Here is a 20,301-nt window from a genome sequence, read left to right as displayed (position 1 = left end):
TCCCATATTCCCATTGGCATTATATATGGTGTGTTTGAATAACAGTGTCCATTTTGGTGCTGCACCACAGCGAAGGAGATTCAGTATGGGTGCACCCAGCTCTGTCCCTGCAATCACATCACTGAGACCCTGTTTTGTAACAGACATGGCTCCCCTGTGCCACTAGGTTCTGTTCTGCTGTATGGCACCAGGGCTGCCATCAGGGGGGCACAGGGGGTACAATCATCCCGGGCCCGGACGTTTTTAGCTTTAAAGGGGGCCCGGCCGTGCTAAAGTTTTCTTAGCTCGGGCCCCCTTTAATCAAGTCCGGGCCCTCACTTCCTCCGGCTCTGGCGGCATCCTCTGGTATGTGCCGCTACTTCTCCGCTTTTATAAGGTTGCGCCCGTGTGTGCTGACGTCACACGCATGGGGCGCAACCTTATAAAAGTGCAGAAGTAGCTGGGATCTGCGGCACATACCGGAGGACACCACGGCAGCAGGCAGGCAGGCCCTGGGGGAACCTGGAGAAAGCTTTGTGGAGGGGCCTGGGGGAACCTGGAGAAAGCTTTGTGGAGGGGCCTGGGGGAACCTGGAGAAAGCTTTGTGGAGGGGCCTGGGGGAACCTGGAGAAAGCTTTGTGGGGGGGCCTGGGGGAACCTGGAGAAAGCTTTGTGGGGGGGCCCTGGGGGAACATGGAGAATGCTTTGTGTGGGGGCCCTGGGGGAACATGGAGAATGCTTTGTGGTGGGGCCCTGGGGGAACATGGAGAATGCTTTGTGGTGGGGCCCTGGGGGAACATGGAGAATGCTTTGTGGTGGGGCCCTGGGGGAAGCTGGAGAATGCTTTGTGGTGGGGCCCTGGGGGAAGCTGGAGAATGCTCTGTGGGGGGCCCTGGGGGAACATGGAGAATGCTTTGTGGTGGGGCCCTGGGGGAAGCTGGAGAATGCTCTGTGGGGGGGCCCTGGGGGAAGCTGGAGAATGCTCTGTGGGGGGGCCCTGGGGGAAGCTGGAGGATGTTTGGGGGGGCCTGTTTAGGGGGGCACTGGCTACCAAACTTTTAGGGAGCCCTGGGCTGGCTAGCAATGATTTAGGGGGTTCTTGCCCTGGCACCAATGCAAAATGTAACTCCTGGACACCAATGTTTTAGGGGGCCCTGGCTACCAATGTTTTATGTTCTTTGTATTGATGGGAGGGGTCACTGGGGGAGGGGCCATTGGGGGTGTGCTCAGAAAACTTTTTTGTGAGGGGCCCCGTGATTTCTGATGGCGGCCCTGTATGGCACAATATTGCACAGGAAAAGTTGCCTACCTTATTGTGGTCTCACTGGGGGGGGGGATAAAGCTAAAGTCAGGGGCAGGTCTTTAAGGGTGAAGACTTACTTAGTAGCAGCTACTTGTTATTGCTACTAATTGCCAGAAAATCCCCTGCCATAGACAATACTGAGAATTTCCTCTGGAAAAACACATATAGAAACATATAGAAACAATTATCAAAAAAAAATTGTCATTGTCTATTTTAGTAGCCGTGACAAGTAGCTGCTACTAGTAGCTCAGTGTGTCTTCACCCTAACATCCCCTTATGACCCTCTAATATCCCTTTGTCATGTGACTTTTCCCATCTCTTCCAGAACCTGTGAAGAGCCTGCTTCCATACAACCTCATGTGTGGGCTGATGACATCACTAAGTGGCCGGTGAGTGACGCATAGCCATGATGGCTTCTGGCACCAGGTCTGGACTGGGATTCAAAATAGGCCCTAGCATTTCCAGTACCCAGAGGCCCAAACAGCCCCCCCAGCCCAATAAATAGTGACTGTCTGTGGCATCTTACAGCAGCCCCTCTGGCATTTGCCAGAACCCACAGATTGCCAGTCTGGGCCTGGGCCCTGGCATTCCCAGTACCCAGAGGCCCAAACAGCCCCCCCAGCCCAATAAATAGTGACTGTCTGTGGCACCTTACAGCAGCCCCTCTGGCATTTGCCTGAACCCACAGATTGCCAGTCTGGGCCTGGGCCCTGGCATTCCCAGTACCCAGAGGCCCAAACAGCCCCCCCAGCCAAATAAATAGTGACTATGGCACCTTACAGCAGCCCCTCTGGCATTTGTCTGAACCCACAGATTGCCAGTCTGGGCCTGGGTCCTGGCATTCCAAGTACCCAGAGGCCCAAACAGCCCCCCCAGCCCAATAAATAGTGAGTGTCTATGGCATCTTACAGCAGCCCCTCTGGCATTTGCCTGAACCCACAGATTGCCAGTCTGGGCCTGGGTCCTGGCATTCCAAGTACCCAGAGGCACAAACAGCCCCCCCCAGCCCAATAAATAGTGAGTGTCTATGGCACCTTACAGCAGCCCCTCTGGCATTTGCCTGAACCCACAGATTGCCAGTCTGGGCCTGGGTCCTGGCATTCCAAGTACCCAGAGGCACAAACAGCCCCCCCCAGCCCAATAAATAGTGACTGTCTATGGCACCTTACAGCAGCCCCTCTGGCATTTGCCAGTCCCACAGATTGCCAGTCTGGGCCTGGGTCCTGGCATTCCAAGTACCCAGAGGCCCAAACAGCCCCCCCAGCCCAATAAATAGTGACTATGGCACCTTACAGCAGCCCCTCTGGCATTTGCCTGAACCCACAGATTGCCAGTCTGGGCCTGGGTCCTGGCATTCCAAGTACCCAGAGGCACAAACAGCCCCCCCCAGCCCAATAAATAGTGACTATGGCACCTTACAGCAGCCCCTCTGGCATTTGCCTGCACCCACAGATTGCCAGTCCAGGTATATTTTAAGAAGTAATCGCTCATGAAGTCTCTCTCCCTCTTTATAGATTTGCACTTACCAAGCCATGAACAATCACACAGGGATCAGGCACATGGACTGTGAAATCAAAGGGCGGCCATGTTGTATTGGCACTAAGGGCAGGTGAGAACTGCTCCACACTTGTTGTTTTTGTGCGGTGAGGCAGGTTAAAAAGAAGGAATGGTGGGTGCAATCAGGGACCAAAGAGAGGGCAAGGCGGGTATGAAATACTAGGGGATAGTGGAAGCCATAATTAAAGGAAATTTGTTTGGGGCACTATAGAGCGAGCAGGGGAGCGGCAGGTTCAACTGACACTTTTCTTTGTGCCACAGCTGTGAGATAACTACACGGGAATACTGCACCTTCATGCACGGCTATTTCCATGAGGAGGCCACGCTCTGCTCGCAGGTCAGTGATTGGGCGGATCTGTCCCTCTATTCCCTCAGTTTTGGTTGCCTGTCTAACACCCTCATGTTTCCACGTCAGGTCCACTGTCTGGATGAGGTTTGCGGGTTGCTGCCATTTTTAAATCCGGAATATCCTGATCAGTTTTACCGACTCTGGCTCTCCTTGTTCCTTCACGCTGGGTAAGTGCTTTTTGTCATAGAATAACTGGGTCTCTTGGTGTTCTAGGGGGGCTGCTTATGCTTTTATATGGTTAAACTGGGTGACGTAGCAGCAGGTTAAGTGCTAGTTACTTGTGTGTGAGAGCAGTGCATGCTGGGATTCAGTTACGGTATAGTGCGAGTGCTGGGTTGGTTACTGTAGGCTTGGAATTCTGGGTTATTTCATGGCTCTTGTTTGAGGGAATGACTCTATCTGCTCCTCTCTCAGGGTAATTCACTGCTGTGTGTCGGTAGTCTTCCAAATGACAGTCCTGCGTGACCTGGAGAAGCTAGCGGGCTGGCTGCGGATCTCCATCATCTACATACTGAGCGGCATCACTGGGAACCTCGCCAGTGCGTTGTTTTTGCCTTACAGGGCAGAGGTAAGTCGTTTTTAAATATAGGCCCTGCACCCTTCTCTTTTCCCCTCCTCCCCCCTTAGAAATTGCCCCTCTCATTTCTCTTTGCCCCAGGCTCCACTCACCCCCTTACCAATTGGCCACTCCCCAGTCTTTGGCTTTTGTTTCTCCTTTTTTTAAAAAAACACTCCTTATCTTCCTTATCTCTCTTGCCCCTTCGCCCCCCTACTCTTGCCTTCTGCCTCCCTTACTTTCTCCTACATTTTGCTGCTTCTACTCTTGGCCACTGGTTCCTCCCCTTTATCATAGACTCTGTCTCCTCCATCATCCTTGGTGGCAACCCCTTTCTCTGTCTGCCATGTATCTTAACCCCTGCCCTTCCTCTTCTGTCAGCCATACATTACCCTTAGCCTTACATTGCTTTAACCTTGGCACTGGTGCCCCACCTCCCTTAGCCAATAAGCCAATGCCCCCCTCCTGTTAGCTGCTCCCTCCTTCTCATTTTAGCCTTTGTCCCTCTGTTAATTACCTTCTCTGTCTCTGGGCCATTATCTGAATTATTTGCTGAGCCACTGACCCTCCCATTTCTATATTCCCATAATCCCTCACACTTCTTTCCTCCTCCTCCTCTATGAGATAATCTCTTGCCTTTTCTTCATGCCAATGGTATTTACACCCACCTAGTCATGTGCTAAAGGCTATAAAAGCCCCCACAGAATGTGTTTCATTCACTTCTACCTCTCCCCATACCCTATCTCAGCAGTTTCTTAACCCTTATATTTGTTTCTGTCTTCTCTTTTTCTCAGGTCGACCCCCTCACAATTATGCTCCTTCTCATGCCTTCATTCTCATCCTGCTAATTGGCACACAGCCTTCTCCCTCTTAAAAATTCATCTTGTTTAATCCCACCCATTTACCCCTTCTCCTTATCGCATTCCCTCCCATACACTTTCTGTCACACATACCATATTGTCTCCCTATGCCTTCTGCTCCCATATCCCTTCTCCTTGGCACAAACCCTTCTTCCATATCACTTTTCATATCTTATTCTTTCAGCATTACCCCACCATCATGTCTTCTCCCTGGCACTCCCCCCGTATCCCTTCTCCCTATAGCACCCTATCTGCCTGGCACTCCCCCCGTATCCCTTCTCTCTATAGCACCCTATCTGCCTTCCCCTAGCACTCCCCTGTATCCCTTCTCCCTATAGCACCCTATCTGCCTTCTCCCTGGCACTCCCCCGTATCCCTTCTCCCTATGGCTTCCTATCTCCCTTATAGCACCCTATCTCCCTGGCACGTAGCCCTCCCCGCTCCCTGGGTGCCACACGTGCCTCCCTATCTCATGGCAGCGGTGTTGTTGCTTTCACGCGATTAGCTGGAGATTATCTGTCTGCTTCTGGCACCTGCCACTAATCCGAGCAGTCAGACAGCCTCATCTCATCCTCTTCCTCAGGGGACCTGTCTGTCACTCTCACTGGGTCAGGGCACTCTCTCCTCCGCTTTCCCTCTCTTCCTTCTGCCCATTTCCACCCATCCACCATCTCTTCTTTCCATGTGAGAAAATGGGGTTGTTCCCCCGGGGGTCACAGTACAGCCCCCCGTCTCTATACACGTGCTGAGCCATGCAGAGGCAATGTATAACCCAGCGGCCCTCCAGCTGTTACAGCTACAGGCTGTGTGTCACTATCAGACTGGGACCCACCAGCTGCCCCCTGCCCCCAGTTATTAAAGTGATACTATCAGGCCAATTATATCCAGCTTTCATCATTGTACTACTGCTGTTCAGCTGTTTCTGTAGCCTGGCTAATCTTCCTTATCTCAGTCACTTCGCTAATTAATCCCATTAAGGCCCAGGTTTTCAGACACTTTGGCACAAAGAATGATTCAGGGTTATGCCGGGTGAATAATAATGGCACTGGAGGGTGACAAAATTGCTGTAATTGCCCCATGTTTATGGCCCCCATTTGTGCTAATTACCCGCTGTCGCCTCTCTGGCATTGACCTTATAAGTTCTCGCATAGTTTTGCTCCCTCCCATCTCTTCAATTGGAATGTAACTGTAGGGGAATAGTCCAGCTCTGTTAGTGTTTCACTGTCAAAAGAAATGTCATTGTATTGAATGGGTTCCTAGGGGCCGACCCTAAATGCCTATAGGTTAAGAATCCGTGCACCATACACACCTTAAAGCTGGCCATACACGTGGCGATCCGACGATGTTTCGTACGACCATCGGTCGCACGAAACATCGTCAGATCCGCCACACACCATTCAGGGCTGAATCGGCAGGTAAGGAGGTAGAAACAATAGGATTTCTACCTCCTTCTGCCGATTCAGCTCTGAAGGGAGAATTTTGGTCAGGCGCCTTCTATGGCGCCCGATCAAAATTTTCTAACCTGGCCGATCGACGAGCCGACCGATTTCAGCATACCATACACGCACCGATTATCGTACGAAACGAGGTTTCGTACGATAATATCTGTGCGTGTATGGCCACCTTTAGGGCGAAGACACATGGGGCGGTTAGTCGCGGTTAGTATCACGACTAATCCGCATCAAAAAATGCATTAATTAAAAGTTGCAGCAACTAATCACCCCATGTGTCTTTTTCCTTAGGGTGAAGACACACAGAGCTACATAGTAGCAGCTACTTGTCAAGCTCCAGAAAATCCCCTGCCATAGACTATACTGAGAGTTGCCTCTGCTAAACACAATTATCCATACATGATCAGCATGGTCTGTTTCTGTAGCCGTGACAAATAGCTGCTACTAGTAGCTCCGTGTGGCTTCACCTTTTTTAAAGATTGTGAAGAAGAATTAAAAAGGGTTTATACAACTGCAGCTTCCCTTTATTAAATGAATGGGAGATTGGGCCCTGGTAGTTTGTTGATTAAGTGTATTACGAGGGCTAAAGGCCTTATATCCCTGGGTTTGGATGTCTCTCTGACCCTTTCCCTGTCCTTCCAGGTTGGGCCGGCAGGTTCGCAGTTTGGCCTCCTGGCCTGCCTGTTTGTGGAGCTGTTTCAGAGCTGGCAGATTCTGGCCAAACCATGGAAGGCCTTCCTCAAGCTCTTGGGTATTGTCCTCTTTCTCTTCCTATTCGGACTCCTGCCCTGGATAGACAACATTGCCCACATCTTCGGCTTTCTCAGCGGGCTGCTCCTCTCCTTCTCCTTCCTGCCGTACATCACCTTTGGCACGGCGGATAAGTTCCGCAAGCGCGCCATGATCATCATTTCCCTGCTGGTCTTCGTCGGACTCTTTGCCTCTCTGGTTATCTGGCTCTACGTCTATCCTATCAACTGGGCCTGGATCGAGTACCTCACCTGCCTGCCTTTCACCAACAAGTTCTGTGAGAAGTACGACATCGATCAAGTGCTCCACTGAGCCTTCCTGCCCTCGAGGGACTGGAGGAACATCCTACAAAGCTCAGCGGCACCAACCCTAGCTGAGAGGGGTGATACGATAGGCCATGTTGGGCCTTGTGGGCACCAGTAGATACCTGCCAGAGAATTTCAGGATCTGATTTAATGTATCCCTCCTCCTAAGACGTTTAAAGGGGACATGAGATCTGTCGTTAAGGGGTCTCCCTATACTGTGACACTCAGGAATAACCTCCGGCCTCGAGAGAACCCTTTGTGCTGGTACGGAACTCTGGGAGGGTCAGAGCGAGACCGCCGAGCGGTTAGTAGGAATATATTGTACATTTACTCATTGCCTCTCTGCCACCTCAGCCAGCCCCTTGGCACTGTGCCCTTCGGGGGAAATGGGGTACAAAGAGGTAAGCCAGCACCGATGTTTACAAAGCGTCTCTGATCTTAACACTAGTATATAAACGTACCACCGGCCTAAACTGATCCACTTTATTGTGCACAGAACTCAGAGGATACAGAACCAACAGAACCATATCAGCACATATCAGGCCCACTATAGGCATTATTCATTCATTGCCTTTATCTGCTGGTGCTGATACAACCTCTGGTTCCGTCCACTTACTCCTACTGGGGTCTGCCCTCTTTAACTGGGGGGGTCCAAATAGTGGGGGCAGCACTAGGGCCACGTACATTGACAGTGCCAAGTGGAGCAGCACTTATAGTACCAGCTGGAATAATTGCCATAGGGGCAAGATTGTGACTGCATATCACTGTTGCCCAACATGTGGCCTTTCAGAACCCAACTCTAGCCAAAGGGTGGGAGTTGTAGTCCAACGACTTCCAAAGTGCCATAGGTTGGATAGTGACCTTTTTTAACTTAATTAAAAAACTCTGGGTGCTATTAACCTAATACAGAGAATAGTGCCCGATCCTTGTTCAAGGGGGTACTATGATGCTTTATTTCCCAGTTTTAACCCTTTACTCAGAAGAGAAGACATTCATTTATTACACAGGGCACCTAATGCTTACCAAAGCCTATTTAGCAAGCTTCCCAGGCTCCCTTTCTTTCACCAGGGCATTTAGGCAAAGTGCTCTCTGTATAGTATAAAGAGCCATTAATGTGATTGGTGTAACCATTAGTTACAGAACCAATATGGCTGCTTGGGAAAAAAACTACTGCCTCCTTGTCATAAAGGAAAACCAAACAATTTTATATACCCCCATTGTGTTTAATAAGCACTTGGTTAAGGAATGGGATGACCTGATTGGCACAGATTTGGACTATGGGGCCCTTTCTAAAGCTGTGTGGGTTTAGATGTCCTTTTATTCCCATAATAGGGTTAAAGCTTGGGCAATAAATTCAAATATCAATAATCCTTTCTGTTTAAATGATACCCCAGATGCACCCCGACCCCCAACCATAATCTGTAGTGAAACATGGGGCCGGGTTGGTTCTAGCCCACGCAGGGTGGGGGTTACCGAACACAAATCATCTCGCGGATCCGTGGAACAAAGGGCTGTAGTTGTACGATGTGTAAAATAGTGATAGAATATTTACATTTTATTGCCAACTTTTGGCTAAGAAAATACTGTTTTTTTTAAAAAAGAAAATGGCGACCCTTTTGCTGCGCAATGGGGTCCCCTGCGGCACTACGCCGGCCTCTTTGTACGCGGCCATGATGTCACGCAGAGATCAACTGGATCCTGGGCTTTTTGCTAAATGTTTCTATTTAATTTATTATTTAATTAGTGAGGCTGGCGATTGGCACAAGTAAGGTGCCGCCCAGTGGGTGCCTCGCTTTTTGTAGGAAAAGGTGGTAGCAGTGGGGGGGCAATCTTTTGTACCATAGAGACGGCTGTGGGGGGGGAATGTTTTTGTATCTGAAATTGGTTGATTCCAGGAGACCGGAACAGATTGTGAAATAAAGACATTTGGCTACCACTTCTATATCCTGTGCCTCATCCCTTCCCTTCCCCTCACCGGAATCAGTTATTTGTAACTGTGTATTCGCGCCAGACCCTTTACCATCACAGAGTCATATTCCAACCCCCTGCATTTATATTTTCCCTCTGTAAGCTGCCATTTTGGTATTCTAGCCCCACCCACTGCACAACTTACAGCCCCCTCCCCCCTGTAAGCTTCCATAACAGTCATAAACCCACCTACTGCTTAAGTTACATTTCCCCTACTCCAGTAAGCTGCCATTATTGTGTTTAGGCCCTCCCACAGCTTAAGTCACAGACTTTCTGCCATTGAGCTCTCTGTAGTTATAAGACTAAAGGTCCCCATACACGGGCCGATTCTAGCTGCCGATATGGGTCCCTTAGACAGATTTGGCAGCTTATCGGGCCGTGTATGGGCACTACCGACGGGCCTGCCCGACCGATATCTGGCCTGAAATTATCCAGATATCGATCGGAAAGGTTAAAAAATCTAGTCGGATCGGGGACCGCATTGGCTCGTTGATGCGGTCCCTGAACCGACTTTACCTATATCCGTCGTTATAATTCGATCGTTTGGCCCCAGGGCCAGCAGTGCTGTAAGTGCCCCTTTCTGATACAGGGTAACAGGTCATCCAGCTATGTGTATCTCTGCCGTAAAGCAAGGCTGTAGCAGGTTTTGCCCCCATAACCCTGTGTATAACGCTCCCCTGTGCTGGGTCTGTGTGCCCCCGGCCCCCATGTAGCGGCAGTAAGGATGTGGGCAGGCGGTGCTGGTACAAAAGCATATTTATTTAGAGACACATATGAGTGGATTTTGTACAGTGACAGGTGGGTACGGGGGGGGCTGTATTTATACAATGGTTGTACATCACGTCTGCCAGTGGGGGGCAGTTGCAGATGCATTGGTGAGTGAATGGGGGCGCAAACAGGGGCTGCAAGAAGCTGTTTGATATGATCATGAACTGCAGGTTATTAACCCCCAGATGCCCCTGTTGCAGTTCGTCGCGCCCCTCTGCCATCAGCTGGGCCAGGAAGACACTGCACTGCGGCGCATTACTGACCCCTCCAGCTGCAGAGGGGTTAACTGGATATGGGAGTTGGGCGGGGGGGGGGGCTAGCAGCCGCTGTTTCGGCGCATGAAGGCATGACCTTGTACTGGGCACTGCATCTCGATAAAGGTCAGGGGTCCCACCGTGATGTCGCAGGGTCCCACAGCCTTGAAGCCACACTTGGAATAGAAGGGGACCAGGAAGTCTTCGCACATAAGGACGGCCCGTCGGGCAAAGGGCAGGCAGCGCAGGTACTGGAGGTAGCGCCACAGCAGGATGGAGCCCTTGCCTTGCTGGCGGAACGTACGGTGCACGGCCAGAACGTGGATATGGACCGAGGAACCTTCCGCTTTGTGTAGGGTGAGTGCGTCCTGTGAATAAAGAGGGTGAGTCTCTCAGGCAGGGTCTGTACGTGGAACTGGGGGCGCTATATGTGGGGGCTTTCTCATGGATTTTATCTCTGCAGGGTCCCGGCTCCTTACCTGGCTCAGCCTGTCCTGGTTCCACAACGAGCCAATGATAAACGCCACCAGCCTGCCCTCCTCAAACCAACCCAGCGACAGCTCCGGGCACAGGGTCAGGAAGTGCCGCACCTCATTCAGATGGAGGGGGCAATCGCCGGAGACGGAGATGAACGCTGGGAAGAGAGGGAAGAGATCATATGGAGTGAGAGAACCCGTAGGCAGAGGTAAGTTGCCAGAATATAACCGGTGGGAGCACTGACACTGATATTTACCCATTAACTCACTGGAGATCATTTATAAACACTGGGCAGTGGGCAGTAACCCATGGCAACCTTGCAGCTTTCTGAAAAAAAGCCAATCACTGATTGGTTGCTCTAGGTTACTGCCCATGGGCGAATTTGCCCAGTGTTGATAAATGAGCCCCACAGTCTGATCCCTCAACCCCAGGGACACACAGTACAGGAGATGCAATTGGGCGATTTCTCCATGAATGAGCTCCCAACATTTGCACATCAATACTCCTGACTGTATGAAACTGGGGGCTGGCACCATCCAAACACTGAGCTAAAAGGGGGAGACCATACCATATACCCCAGGCTATTCATGAAGTGCAGGTCGTACAGTGAGAGCAGGCTATAAAATCACTGAAATACTCCTATGCAGTTGGTCAGTTTTTAAAAAGTGGCAGATTTTCCAGGGATCCTAAGGGGCCCTCTGATTGGGGGGGTCTCCTCTTACCTTCTCTTTCGATCTCAAACACACTGACGGCATCCTCCGGGGAGAGGCAGCGGAACTCACTGGCGGGCAGCGTGTGGCGTCTCTGCTGGCGCGGGGAGCGCAAGTGGATGGGCCTCATGAAAGGGACTGCGTTCAGCACTGACATGGCGGGATCTGGTTGCGGTGGCGCGACCGGTACCAACCTGGATACCTGATGGAGGCAAATGAGAACCTGTCAGCCCCTCTCTATATAAAGCCTGGCGCGGTGACGCACGGTAACGGGCTCACATGTACCCACTCTCTAAAGGGCACAGCCCACTCATGAATATGCAGGTCCATTTCCCCCCTGTAATTATGGGATGGAGAGATTTAATTGCGCTCAATACCATGGAAAAATTGTTTTCATTCACGATATCTATTCTCCATAAACACAGGTGCAGAAGGGCCCCCGCAAATATACGGGGCAGGGCCATGTGTTTAAACAAGTGCTCGGGGGCAATAAGGAGGGGCCCTGCACCAATGCCCTTATTCCCCTTATTGCCCTCATCCCCTGATGAGTGGGGTTTTCAGTTGACCCCTTAAGACTACACTAATTTTAATAGTAATGGGATCCCCCCGGGCCCCTGATTTCATTGCAGCTAGAATTCTGTTTTGCACCTCACAAGTTAGGGGGTGGGAGAGGGGTGCATATGTGCCCCCCAGTGCTGATAAACGTTGGCATCCAGGGTCGAACTGGGCCGGTGGCACACTGGGAAAAAACATGGTGGGCCCCACCGACCCAGATCTGATCCAAAGTATTTCCACTCCCCAGCTGACCTCCCTCCCGCAGTTGTGGCAAAGTTAATTATAATGTATATGCACTCAGGGGGGGTGGGGTTGGGCAATTGGTCAGTGGGACTCCAAGGGTGGCAGTCCCAGAAGGCCCCACACACCCCAGTCCAACACTGCAGCCTTGTATTATTGGGGTCTCTGCCCTCCATTTTGGAGTGTGGGTGATATTGGGGGAATCAATTGTTTGGCCCTAAAATGGCAGCTATATGGGCAGTCGGACTGAGGGTGCATCAACAAGCCGACGGGAAAATCAAATCTGCCCAATCGAGATCTGCCCAATTTTAGGCCAGAGATTGGTTGGGGGGGCCCCATACATGGGCAGATAAGCTGCTGACTTGGACTGAAGGAAATCTGCCCCCGTATGGCCGCCTTAAGAAAGGAAGACCCACTGCCAGTGTCTATTAGATCATGTCTGCATCATACGAAGGGAAACTTTCCCTTTAAAGGGGATCAGGGTTTAATATCACCCCCAGCTGCACTCTGAATACTCCAAATAGTTCAACAGAGCAAATGACTCCATAAATCTGTCCTTACATGCCAATACAGGCATGGGATCTGTTATCCAGAACTCTATAGCGCTAGGGGTTTTTTATTTAAAAAGTTTAGCAAAATTTCAGGTTCAGAATTTTCTTTTTTTTCTATAAATGTAAATTTGCTGAGTGTCGGGTCAAAAGGGGCAACTGCAAGAGCCGAGCGATGGGAGAGTATTAAATGGGAGCATTAAAGCCAACGCAGCTGTAATTGCTGAGCGCTCTGTGCCGGCGCGTGGACGTCACATTCTAATTGGCAGCTGGTAATTGCCAGGTGGGTAAGTGGCACTTAGGGCTAAATGCAAAGGGACAAGGATCTGTGTATCAGCCTCTCACTCTTACTGGGAATGGGGGTAGGAACCAGCCGACATAGACTGGGGGGGGGGGAAATGGAAACTGCTGCCTTGTGTTCTACAGCCACTTTCACAGGGACCAATAAGAAGAACCTCTTTGGCTACAGTGCTATGGAATTCTGGGTAGTACTGTATATAACAGGATACCTAGTTTGTATATAGAGATAAAGGGGAGCTATAGCCTCTCTCAAATCCCTTTAGCATATGAGGCGCTTGCAGTACCGCCATAAACCTGCTTTTCCAGGAGGCGCCATCAGCTGGGATTTGCAGCAGACAAAACAACCGATTCTGAAATGGAATTTATATAGATATATATATACGCTGAAGCTCTTCTAATTCTAATCCTGATAAAGGTTATTAAAGTGACGTGCACAAACTGATTTCCCATCATCCCATTGAGAGATTATCCAGAGAGGGAAGAATAATGTTTTTATCACCCTCCCTTATCCCTGACCTGATGCAGATGCTCTGTGGGAAAAGCCACGCGTGACTAAGGAATAATTAGGGGTCGGGCCAAATAACATCCCTTCCTTCTTGGCTTGGGGTTTGGGAGGGATGACGTAGGTCCCTGTGGGCTTGGGACACATAGACCTGCTCTTATTTATAGTCCCAGTAACTAAGCTCTTTATCTGCACACACTACAAATCTTATTACAAACACAATATGTATTGATAGATATTCTTGTACTTAATGCCCCCATATTGTACTGATACTGGATATTACACTGCCCCCATATTGTACTTATACTGGATATTACACTGCCCCCATATTGTACTGATACTGGATATTACACTGCCCCCATATTGTACTTATACTGGATATTATACTGCCCCCCATATTGTACTTATACTGGATATTACACTGCCCCCATATTGTACTTATACTGGATATTACACTGCCCCCATATTGTACTGATACTGGATATTACACTGCCCCCATATTGTACTTATACTGGATATTACACTGCCCCCATATTGTACTGATACTGGATATTACACTGCCCCCATATTGTACTTATACTGGATATTACACTGCCCCCATATTGTACTTATACTGGATATTACACTGCCCCCATATTGTACTTATACTGGATATTACACTGCCCCCATATTGTACTTATACTGGATATTACACTGCCCCCAATGACTGATACTGGATACACTGCCCCCATATTGTACTGATACTGGATATTACACTGCCCCCATATTGTACTGATACTGGATATTACACTGCCCCCATATTGTACTTATACTGGATATTACACTGCCCCCATATTGTACTTATACTGGATATTACACTGCCCCCATATTGTACTTATACTGGATATACACTGCCCCCATATTGTACTTATACTGGATATTACACTGCCCCCATATTGTACTTATACTGGATATTACACTGCCCCCATGTTGTACTTATACTGGATATTATACTGCCCCCATGTTGTACTTATACTGGATATTACACTGCCCCCATATTGTACTTATACTGGATATTACACTGCCCCCATATTGTAGTTATACTGGATATTATACTGCCCCCATGTTGTACTTATACTGGATATTACACTGCCCCCATATTGTACTTATACTGGATATTACACTGCCCCCATATTGTAGTTATACTGGATATTATACTGCCCCCATGTTGTACTTATACTGGATATTATACTGCCCCCATGTTGTACTTATACTGGATATTATACTGCCCCCATGTTGTACTTATACTGGATATTATACTGCCCCCATGTTGTACTTATACTGGATATTATACTGCCCCCATGTTGTACTTATACTGGATATTATACTGCCCCCATGTTGTACTTATACTGGATATTATACTGCCCCCATATTGTACTTATACTGGATATTACACTGCCCCCATGTTGTACTTATACTGGATATTACACTGCCCCCATGTTGTACTTATACTGGATATTATACTGCCCCCATATTGTACTTATACTGGATATTACACTGCCCCCATATTGTACTGATACTGGATATTACACTGCCCCCATATTGTACTTATACTGGATATTATACTGCCCCCATATTGTACTTATACTGGATATTATGCTGCCCCCATATTGTACTTATACTGGATATTACGCTGCCCCCATATTGTACTTATACTGGGTATTACACTGCCCCCATATTGTACTTATACTGGATATTACACTGCCCCCATATTGTACTTATACTGGATATTACACTGCCCCCATATTGTACTTATACTGGATATTACGCTGCCCCCATATTGTACTTATACTGGATATTACGCTGCCCCCATATTGTACTTATACTGGATATTACACTGCCCCCATATTGTACTTATACTGGATATTACACTGCCCCCATATTGTACTTATACTGGATATTACACTGCCCCCATATTGTACTTATACTGAGTATTACACTGCCCCCATATTGTACTTATACTGTATATCATACTGCCCCCATATTGTACTTATACTGTATATCATACTGCCCCCATACTCTATACATTACCTGCGTTTGTTCCTAGCAGTGGGTTAGTGATTTATACCAATAGCCCATAGTAACACACTGTAACATACGCCCAGCTCTGAATGATCTGTACTTTGGATGAAATTAAAGGGGAACTCTGCCTAATCAAACAGAATGTAACACTGAGCACCTTGGCAGTATATATTCGTTATAAATATTGACTCATTTCAAAGTTTTTTGTAAAATGTTATTGCCACTGGATGCTGTATATTTGTCTGGCTGTTTATATTCTCTGCACTGCTGGCCCTGACTCCGGAAACCCCGGAGCTATCTAACTGACAGACCTGGAGGAGCACCCACTTCAGTTTCAAGAGTCGGAACCAGAGAGAGGGACAAACAAACGCAATTGCAATAAAATTGACAAGTAATAATGTGTGTTGGGAAGTTGGTCGGAGTGATATATTTAGTCATTATACAAAAAGCAGTTTTGGGGTTCAGCCCTGGGGAGATGGGGGTGCATGGGGGTTATAAAGAGACCCGCCCCCTCCCAAGTGGATGAGGAAAGTGGCACTCACCTGAGTTTGGGCAGAGGCGCTGGGCACGGAGCTGCCAAGTGGGGCCGGGAGAGGCTGTGGGAGAGTGCAAGTGGGTCTCGCCTGGCTCTGCCCTCTGTCCCAGGATTGCCGGAGATCCTGCTTAAGTCTCTGAATTAACTTGCCGCTCACGTGACTCCCTATAAAGGGTTTAGGGACCGCACCGAGAGCCTTTAGTTCAGCTCCAACCTCCCATTCACTGTGTAATCCCTCCATGGAACCTGGGCACTTTCTCTGTCCAACCCCCCCCCCCATGCTGTGTTATAGCCCAACTACAACTCCCAGCATCCAACTAACAGCCAACTCTGTGTCCTTCATTCCCTAAATAAAGGTATAAATGCTCAACATCACAAGCCTAAACCTGCCCATACAGCATTACAGCTGAGGATCCTGGGTATTGTAGTTTAACATGTCATGTTATTCCTTTAGCATCAGCCCTGATTCAGCTTCATAAGAAGCCGGAGAGGCCTCAGCTTAGTTCCCTTATTAGATTAGGTGAGACCATCTCTGCTGGGAGGTTGTTCCCTGCCTGGGCTACAGGGGTGCCTACCTCCAATTACACTTCTGGTTACTGAGATGAATTATAGCAAACTTGCCCATCTTAAAGTCTGTCTAACAAGCTTCTCGGGCTCCATTCTGTCAGTGATGAACAAACATGCGCCCTCAGATTCTGTTGCTGAGAAACAATAAAAGTCCCACCCCCCCCCAAGGGAACCCCATCAATGAATGGGACCAATAAACAAAGCCTAAAATAGTGGTGCCAAAGGATCACTGTGACTTATGGGAAATTATAAATATATATAATAAGACAAAAAAGTGTCAGCACTCACAGGATTTAAAATATTTGAAAAAAGATAAATTTTGTTACAAAATATGAAAAAGGAACATTTCAGACCTCAACGTTTCAGCCCCCCACAGGGACTTTCGTCAGGAGGCAGAGAAAAGACACTTTTTTGTCTTATTGTACTATATTTGCTCTTGCACCCAGGTATAATCATTGTTAGTGGTTTGCACCAACTGGCTGTCTATATATATATATATATAGTGTGTGTTGGGCTGGACCGGTACTATACACATACAATTATATATATATATACTGTATAAGGGCTCATTCACTATCACCCTGCACTGGGTGTGGCCTGTACAAAACTGTGGCAATGTGACCCCAGGATTTTGGCCAATCCCTGTCTGCCACATCATCCCCCTGTGCCCTTACATCATCACTCCACTCCCAGATGCCATATGCCCCACCCATAATCTGCCCCGCCCCCTGGATTTATTGTCCATACCTGCAGAGGATAGAAGGTGACAGCTATAGACAGGCCGCTTTATGGCTCCAGTGGGCCCAGGGCAAAATGTAATTGGTGGGCAAAAGAAATTAAAACTGTATAGTGGATTAAAATGAGGTTATCCCAGAGGAAAGGTGTCTATGGGCCCCCTATCCTGGGGGGCTTCAGAGCAGGGGGGCTGCAGAACTTACAGGGCAGGGGGGCTGCAGAACTTACAGGGCAGGGAGGCTCAGAGCTTACAGGGCAGGGGGGCTGCAGAACTTACAGGGCAGGGAGGCTCAGAGCTTACAGGGCAGGGGGGCTGCAGAGCTTACAGGGCAGAGGGGCTGCAGAACTTACAGGGCAGGGAGGCTGCAGAGCTTACAGGGCAGGGAGGCTGCAGAGCTTACAGGGCAGGGAGGCTGCAGAGCTTACAGGGCAGAGGGGCTGCAGAACTTACAGGGCAGGGAGGCTGCAGAGCTTACAGGGCAGGGGGGCTGCAGAGCTTACAGGGCAGGGAGGCTGCCAGAGCTTACAGGGCAGGGGGCTGCAGAGCTTTCAGGGCAGGGAGGCTGCAGAGCTTACAGGGCAGAGAGGCTGCAGAGCTTACAGGGCAGGGAGGCTGCAGAGCTTACAGGGCAGGGAGGCTTGCAGAGCTTACAGGGCAGAGAGGCTGCAGAGCTTACAGGGCAGGGAGGCTGCAGAGCTTACAGGGCAGGGAGGCTGCAGAGCTTACAGGGCAGGGAGGCTGCAGAGCTTACAGGGCAGGGAGGCTGCCAGAGCTTACAGGGCAGGGAGGCTGCAGAGCTTACAGGGCAGGGAGGCTGCAGAGCTTACAGGGCAGGGGGGCTGCAGAGCTTACAGGGCAGAGGGGCTGCAGAACTTACAGGGCAGGGAGGCTGCAGAGCTTACAGGGCAGGGAGGCTGCAGAGCTTACAGGGCAGGGAGGCTGCAGAGCTTACAGGGCAGGGAGGCTGCAGAGCTTACAGGGCAGGGAGGCTGCAGAGCTTACAGGGCAGGGAGGCTGCAGAGCTTACAGGGCAGGGAGGCTGCAGAGCTTACAGGGCAGGGAGGCTGCAGAGCTTACAGGGCAGGGAGGCTGCAGAGCTTACAGGGCAGGGGGGCTGCAGAGCTTACAGGGCAGAGGGGCTGCAGAACTTACAGGGCAGGGGGGCTGCAGAGCTTACAGGGCAGGGAGGCTGCAGAGCTTACAGGGCAGGGGGGCTGCATCACAAGCCTTTGCAGTACAATTATTTGACCTGGGTTGTCTAATAGCTATAGGGAGACACCTAGAGGTAGGTTGGTGGTAATGCAGATTGGCGCCCTGCAGTTGATTTGGGACCTTAGTATTTGGATGTTAGATGCAGATATATAATTACCCTGTAAAATAATCTATTAATAGCGCGATGGGCCATTGGATTATGGGGATTATTAGACCTGGGGCCCCGGTGCCTGATAGCACAAGTACTGAAGGGTTGGAGGGGAAGCAGTTGAGTAATAGAAATCAATAAGTCTTATAATGTCATCAAGTAATTCTGCAGCAATCGGCTTAATAAACGGCCCTGTCTGTCTGTCTGTCACTGTGAGCCAATATATCACTTGTATACACATTATTCATAGGTCTGGTGCTGCAGAATTACTGTATGGCATTACAAACAAGAAGTCTGACTCGTTAAACAACAGGGGCAAACTTAGGGGGCTGTTCCTGCTGAATTGTGCTTAGTACAGGGGAATCCCTATGTGCCATAGTTTTATGGTATCTCTCTGTACAGGCTATGGGCAAACTTAGGGGGCTGTTCCTGCTGAATTGTGCTTAGTACAGGGGAATCCCTATGTGCCATAGTTTTATGGTATCTCTCTGTACAGGCTATGGGCAAACTTAGGGGGCTGTTCCTGCTGAATTGTGCTTAGTACAGGGGAATCCCTATGTGCCATAGTTTTATGGTATCTCTCTGTACAGGCTATGAGCAAACTTAGGGGGCTGTTCCTGCTGAATTGTGCTTAGTACAGGGGAATCCCTATGTGCCATAGTTTTATGGTATCTCTCTGTACAGGCTATGAGCAAACTTAGGGGGCTGTTCCTGCTGAATTGTGCTTAGTACAGGGGAATCCCTATGTGCCATAGTTTTATGGTATCTCTCTGTACAGGCTATGAGCAAACTTAGGGGGCTGTTCCTGCTGAATTGTGCTTAGTACAGGGGAATCCCTATGCTGCTATAGTTTTATGGTATCTCTCTGTACAGGCTATGAGCAAACTTAGGGGACTGTTCCTGCTGAATTGTGCTTAGTACAGGGGAATCCCTATGTGCCATAGTTTTATGGTATCTCTCTGTACAGGCTATGAGCAAACTTAGGGGGCTGTTCCTGCTGAATTGTGCTTAGTACAGGGGAATCCCTATGCTGCTATAGTTTTATGGTATCTCTCTGTACAGGCTATGAGCAAACTTAGGGGACTGTTCCTGCTGAATTGTGCTTAGTACAGGGGAATCCCTATGTGCCATAGTTTTATGGTATCTCTCTGTACAGGCTATGGGCAAACTTAGGGGGCTGTTCCTGCTGAATTGTGCTTAGTACAGGGGAATCCCTATGTGCCATAGTTTTATGGTATCTCTCTGTACAGGCTATGAGCAAACTTAGGGGCTGTTCCTGCTGAATTGTGCTTAGTACAGGGGAATCCCTATGTGCCATAGTTTTATGGTATCTCTCTGTACAGGCTATGAGCAAACTTAGGGGGCTGTTCCTGCTGAATTGTGCTTAGTACAGGGGGATCCCTATGCTGCTATAGTTTTATGGTATCTCTCTGTACAGGCTATGAGCAAACTTAGGGGACTGTTCCTGCTGAATTGTGCTTAGTACAGGGGAATCCCTATGTGCCATAGTTTTATGGTATCTCTCTGTACAGGCTATGAGCAAACTTAGGGGGCTGTTCCTGCTGAATTGTGCTTAGTACAGGGGAATCCCTATGTGCCATAGTTTATGG

At 49.2% G+C, this 20,301-nt stretch overlaps 2 protein-coding genes across 2 annotated transcripts in view; one reads left to right on the top strand and one right to left on the bottom strand.

Annotated features, from left to right (window-relative positions):
- rhbdf2 (rhomboid 5 homolog 2) overlaps nt 1-9,046 on the top strand; it is a gene marked incomplete in the record, with an annotated part of 57,458 nt that extends 48,412 nt beyond the window's left edge. Inside the window, 6 exon segments of the mRNA NM_001097204.1 lie at nt 1,608-1,671; nt 2,797-2,891; nt 3,101-3,176; nt 3,255-3,355; nt 3,603-3,756; nt 6,698-9,046. Of these exon segments, the coding sequence (NP_001090673.1) occupies nt 1,608-1,671; nt 2,797-2,891; nt 3,101-3,176; nt 3,255-3,355; nt 3,603-3,756; nt 6,698-7,117 (910 nt within the window).
- A 770-nt stretch (nt 9,047-9,816) lies between these two features.
- aanat (aralkylamine N-acetyltransferase) lies at nt 9,817-16,289 on the bottom strand. Its single transcript, XM_004918445.4, has 4 exons — nt 16,036-16,289; nt 11,300-11,489; nt 10,580-10,734; nt 9,817-10,468 (listed from the first exon to the last, which is right to left on the bottom strand). Exons 1-4 carry the CDS (start codon nt 16,267-16,269, stop codon nt 10,163-10,165), a joined length of 885 nt encoding a protein of 294 aa, XP_004918502.2. The 5' UTR covers nt 16,270-16,289; the 3' UTR covers nt 9,817-10,162.
- Nucleotides 16,290-20,301: the final 4,012 nt, after the last annotated feature.

This window comes from Xenopus tropicalis, chromosome 10, assembly GCF_000004195.4.
Source record: "Xenopus tropicalis strain Nigerian chromosome 10, UCB_Xtro_10.0, whole genome shotgun sequence".
NCBI classification, from domain to species: domain Eukaryota; kingdom Metazoa; phylum Chordata; class Amphibia; order Anura; family Pipidae; genus Xenopus; species Xenopus tropicalis.
The sequence above is the reverse complement of the archived record's forward strand: the minus strand, read 5'-3'. Positions and strand labels throughout refer to the sequence as shown.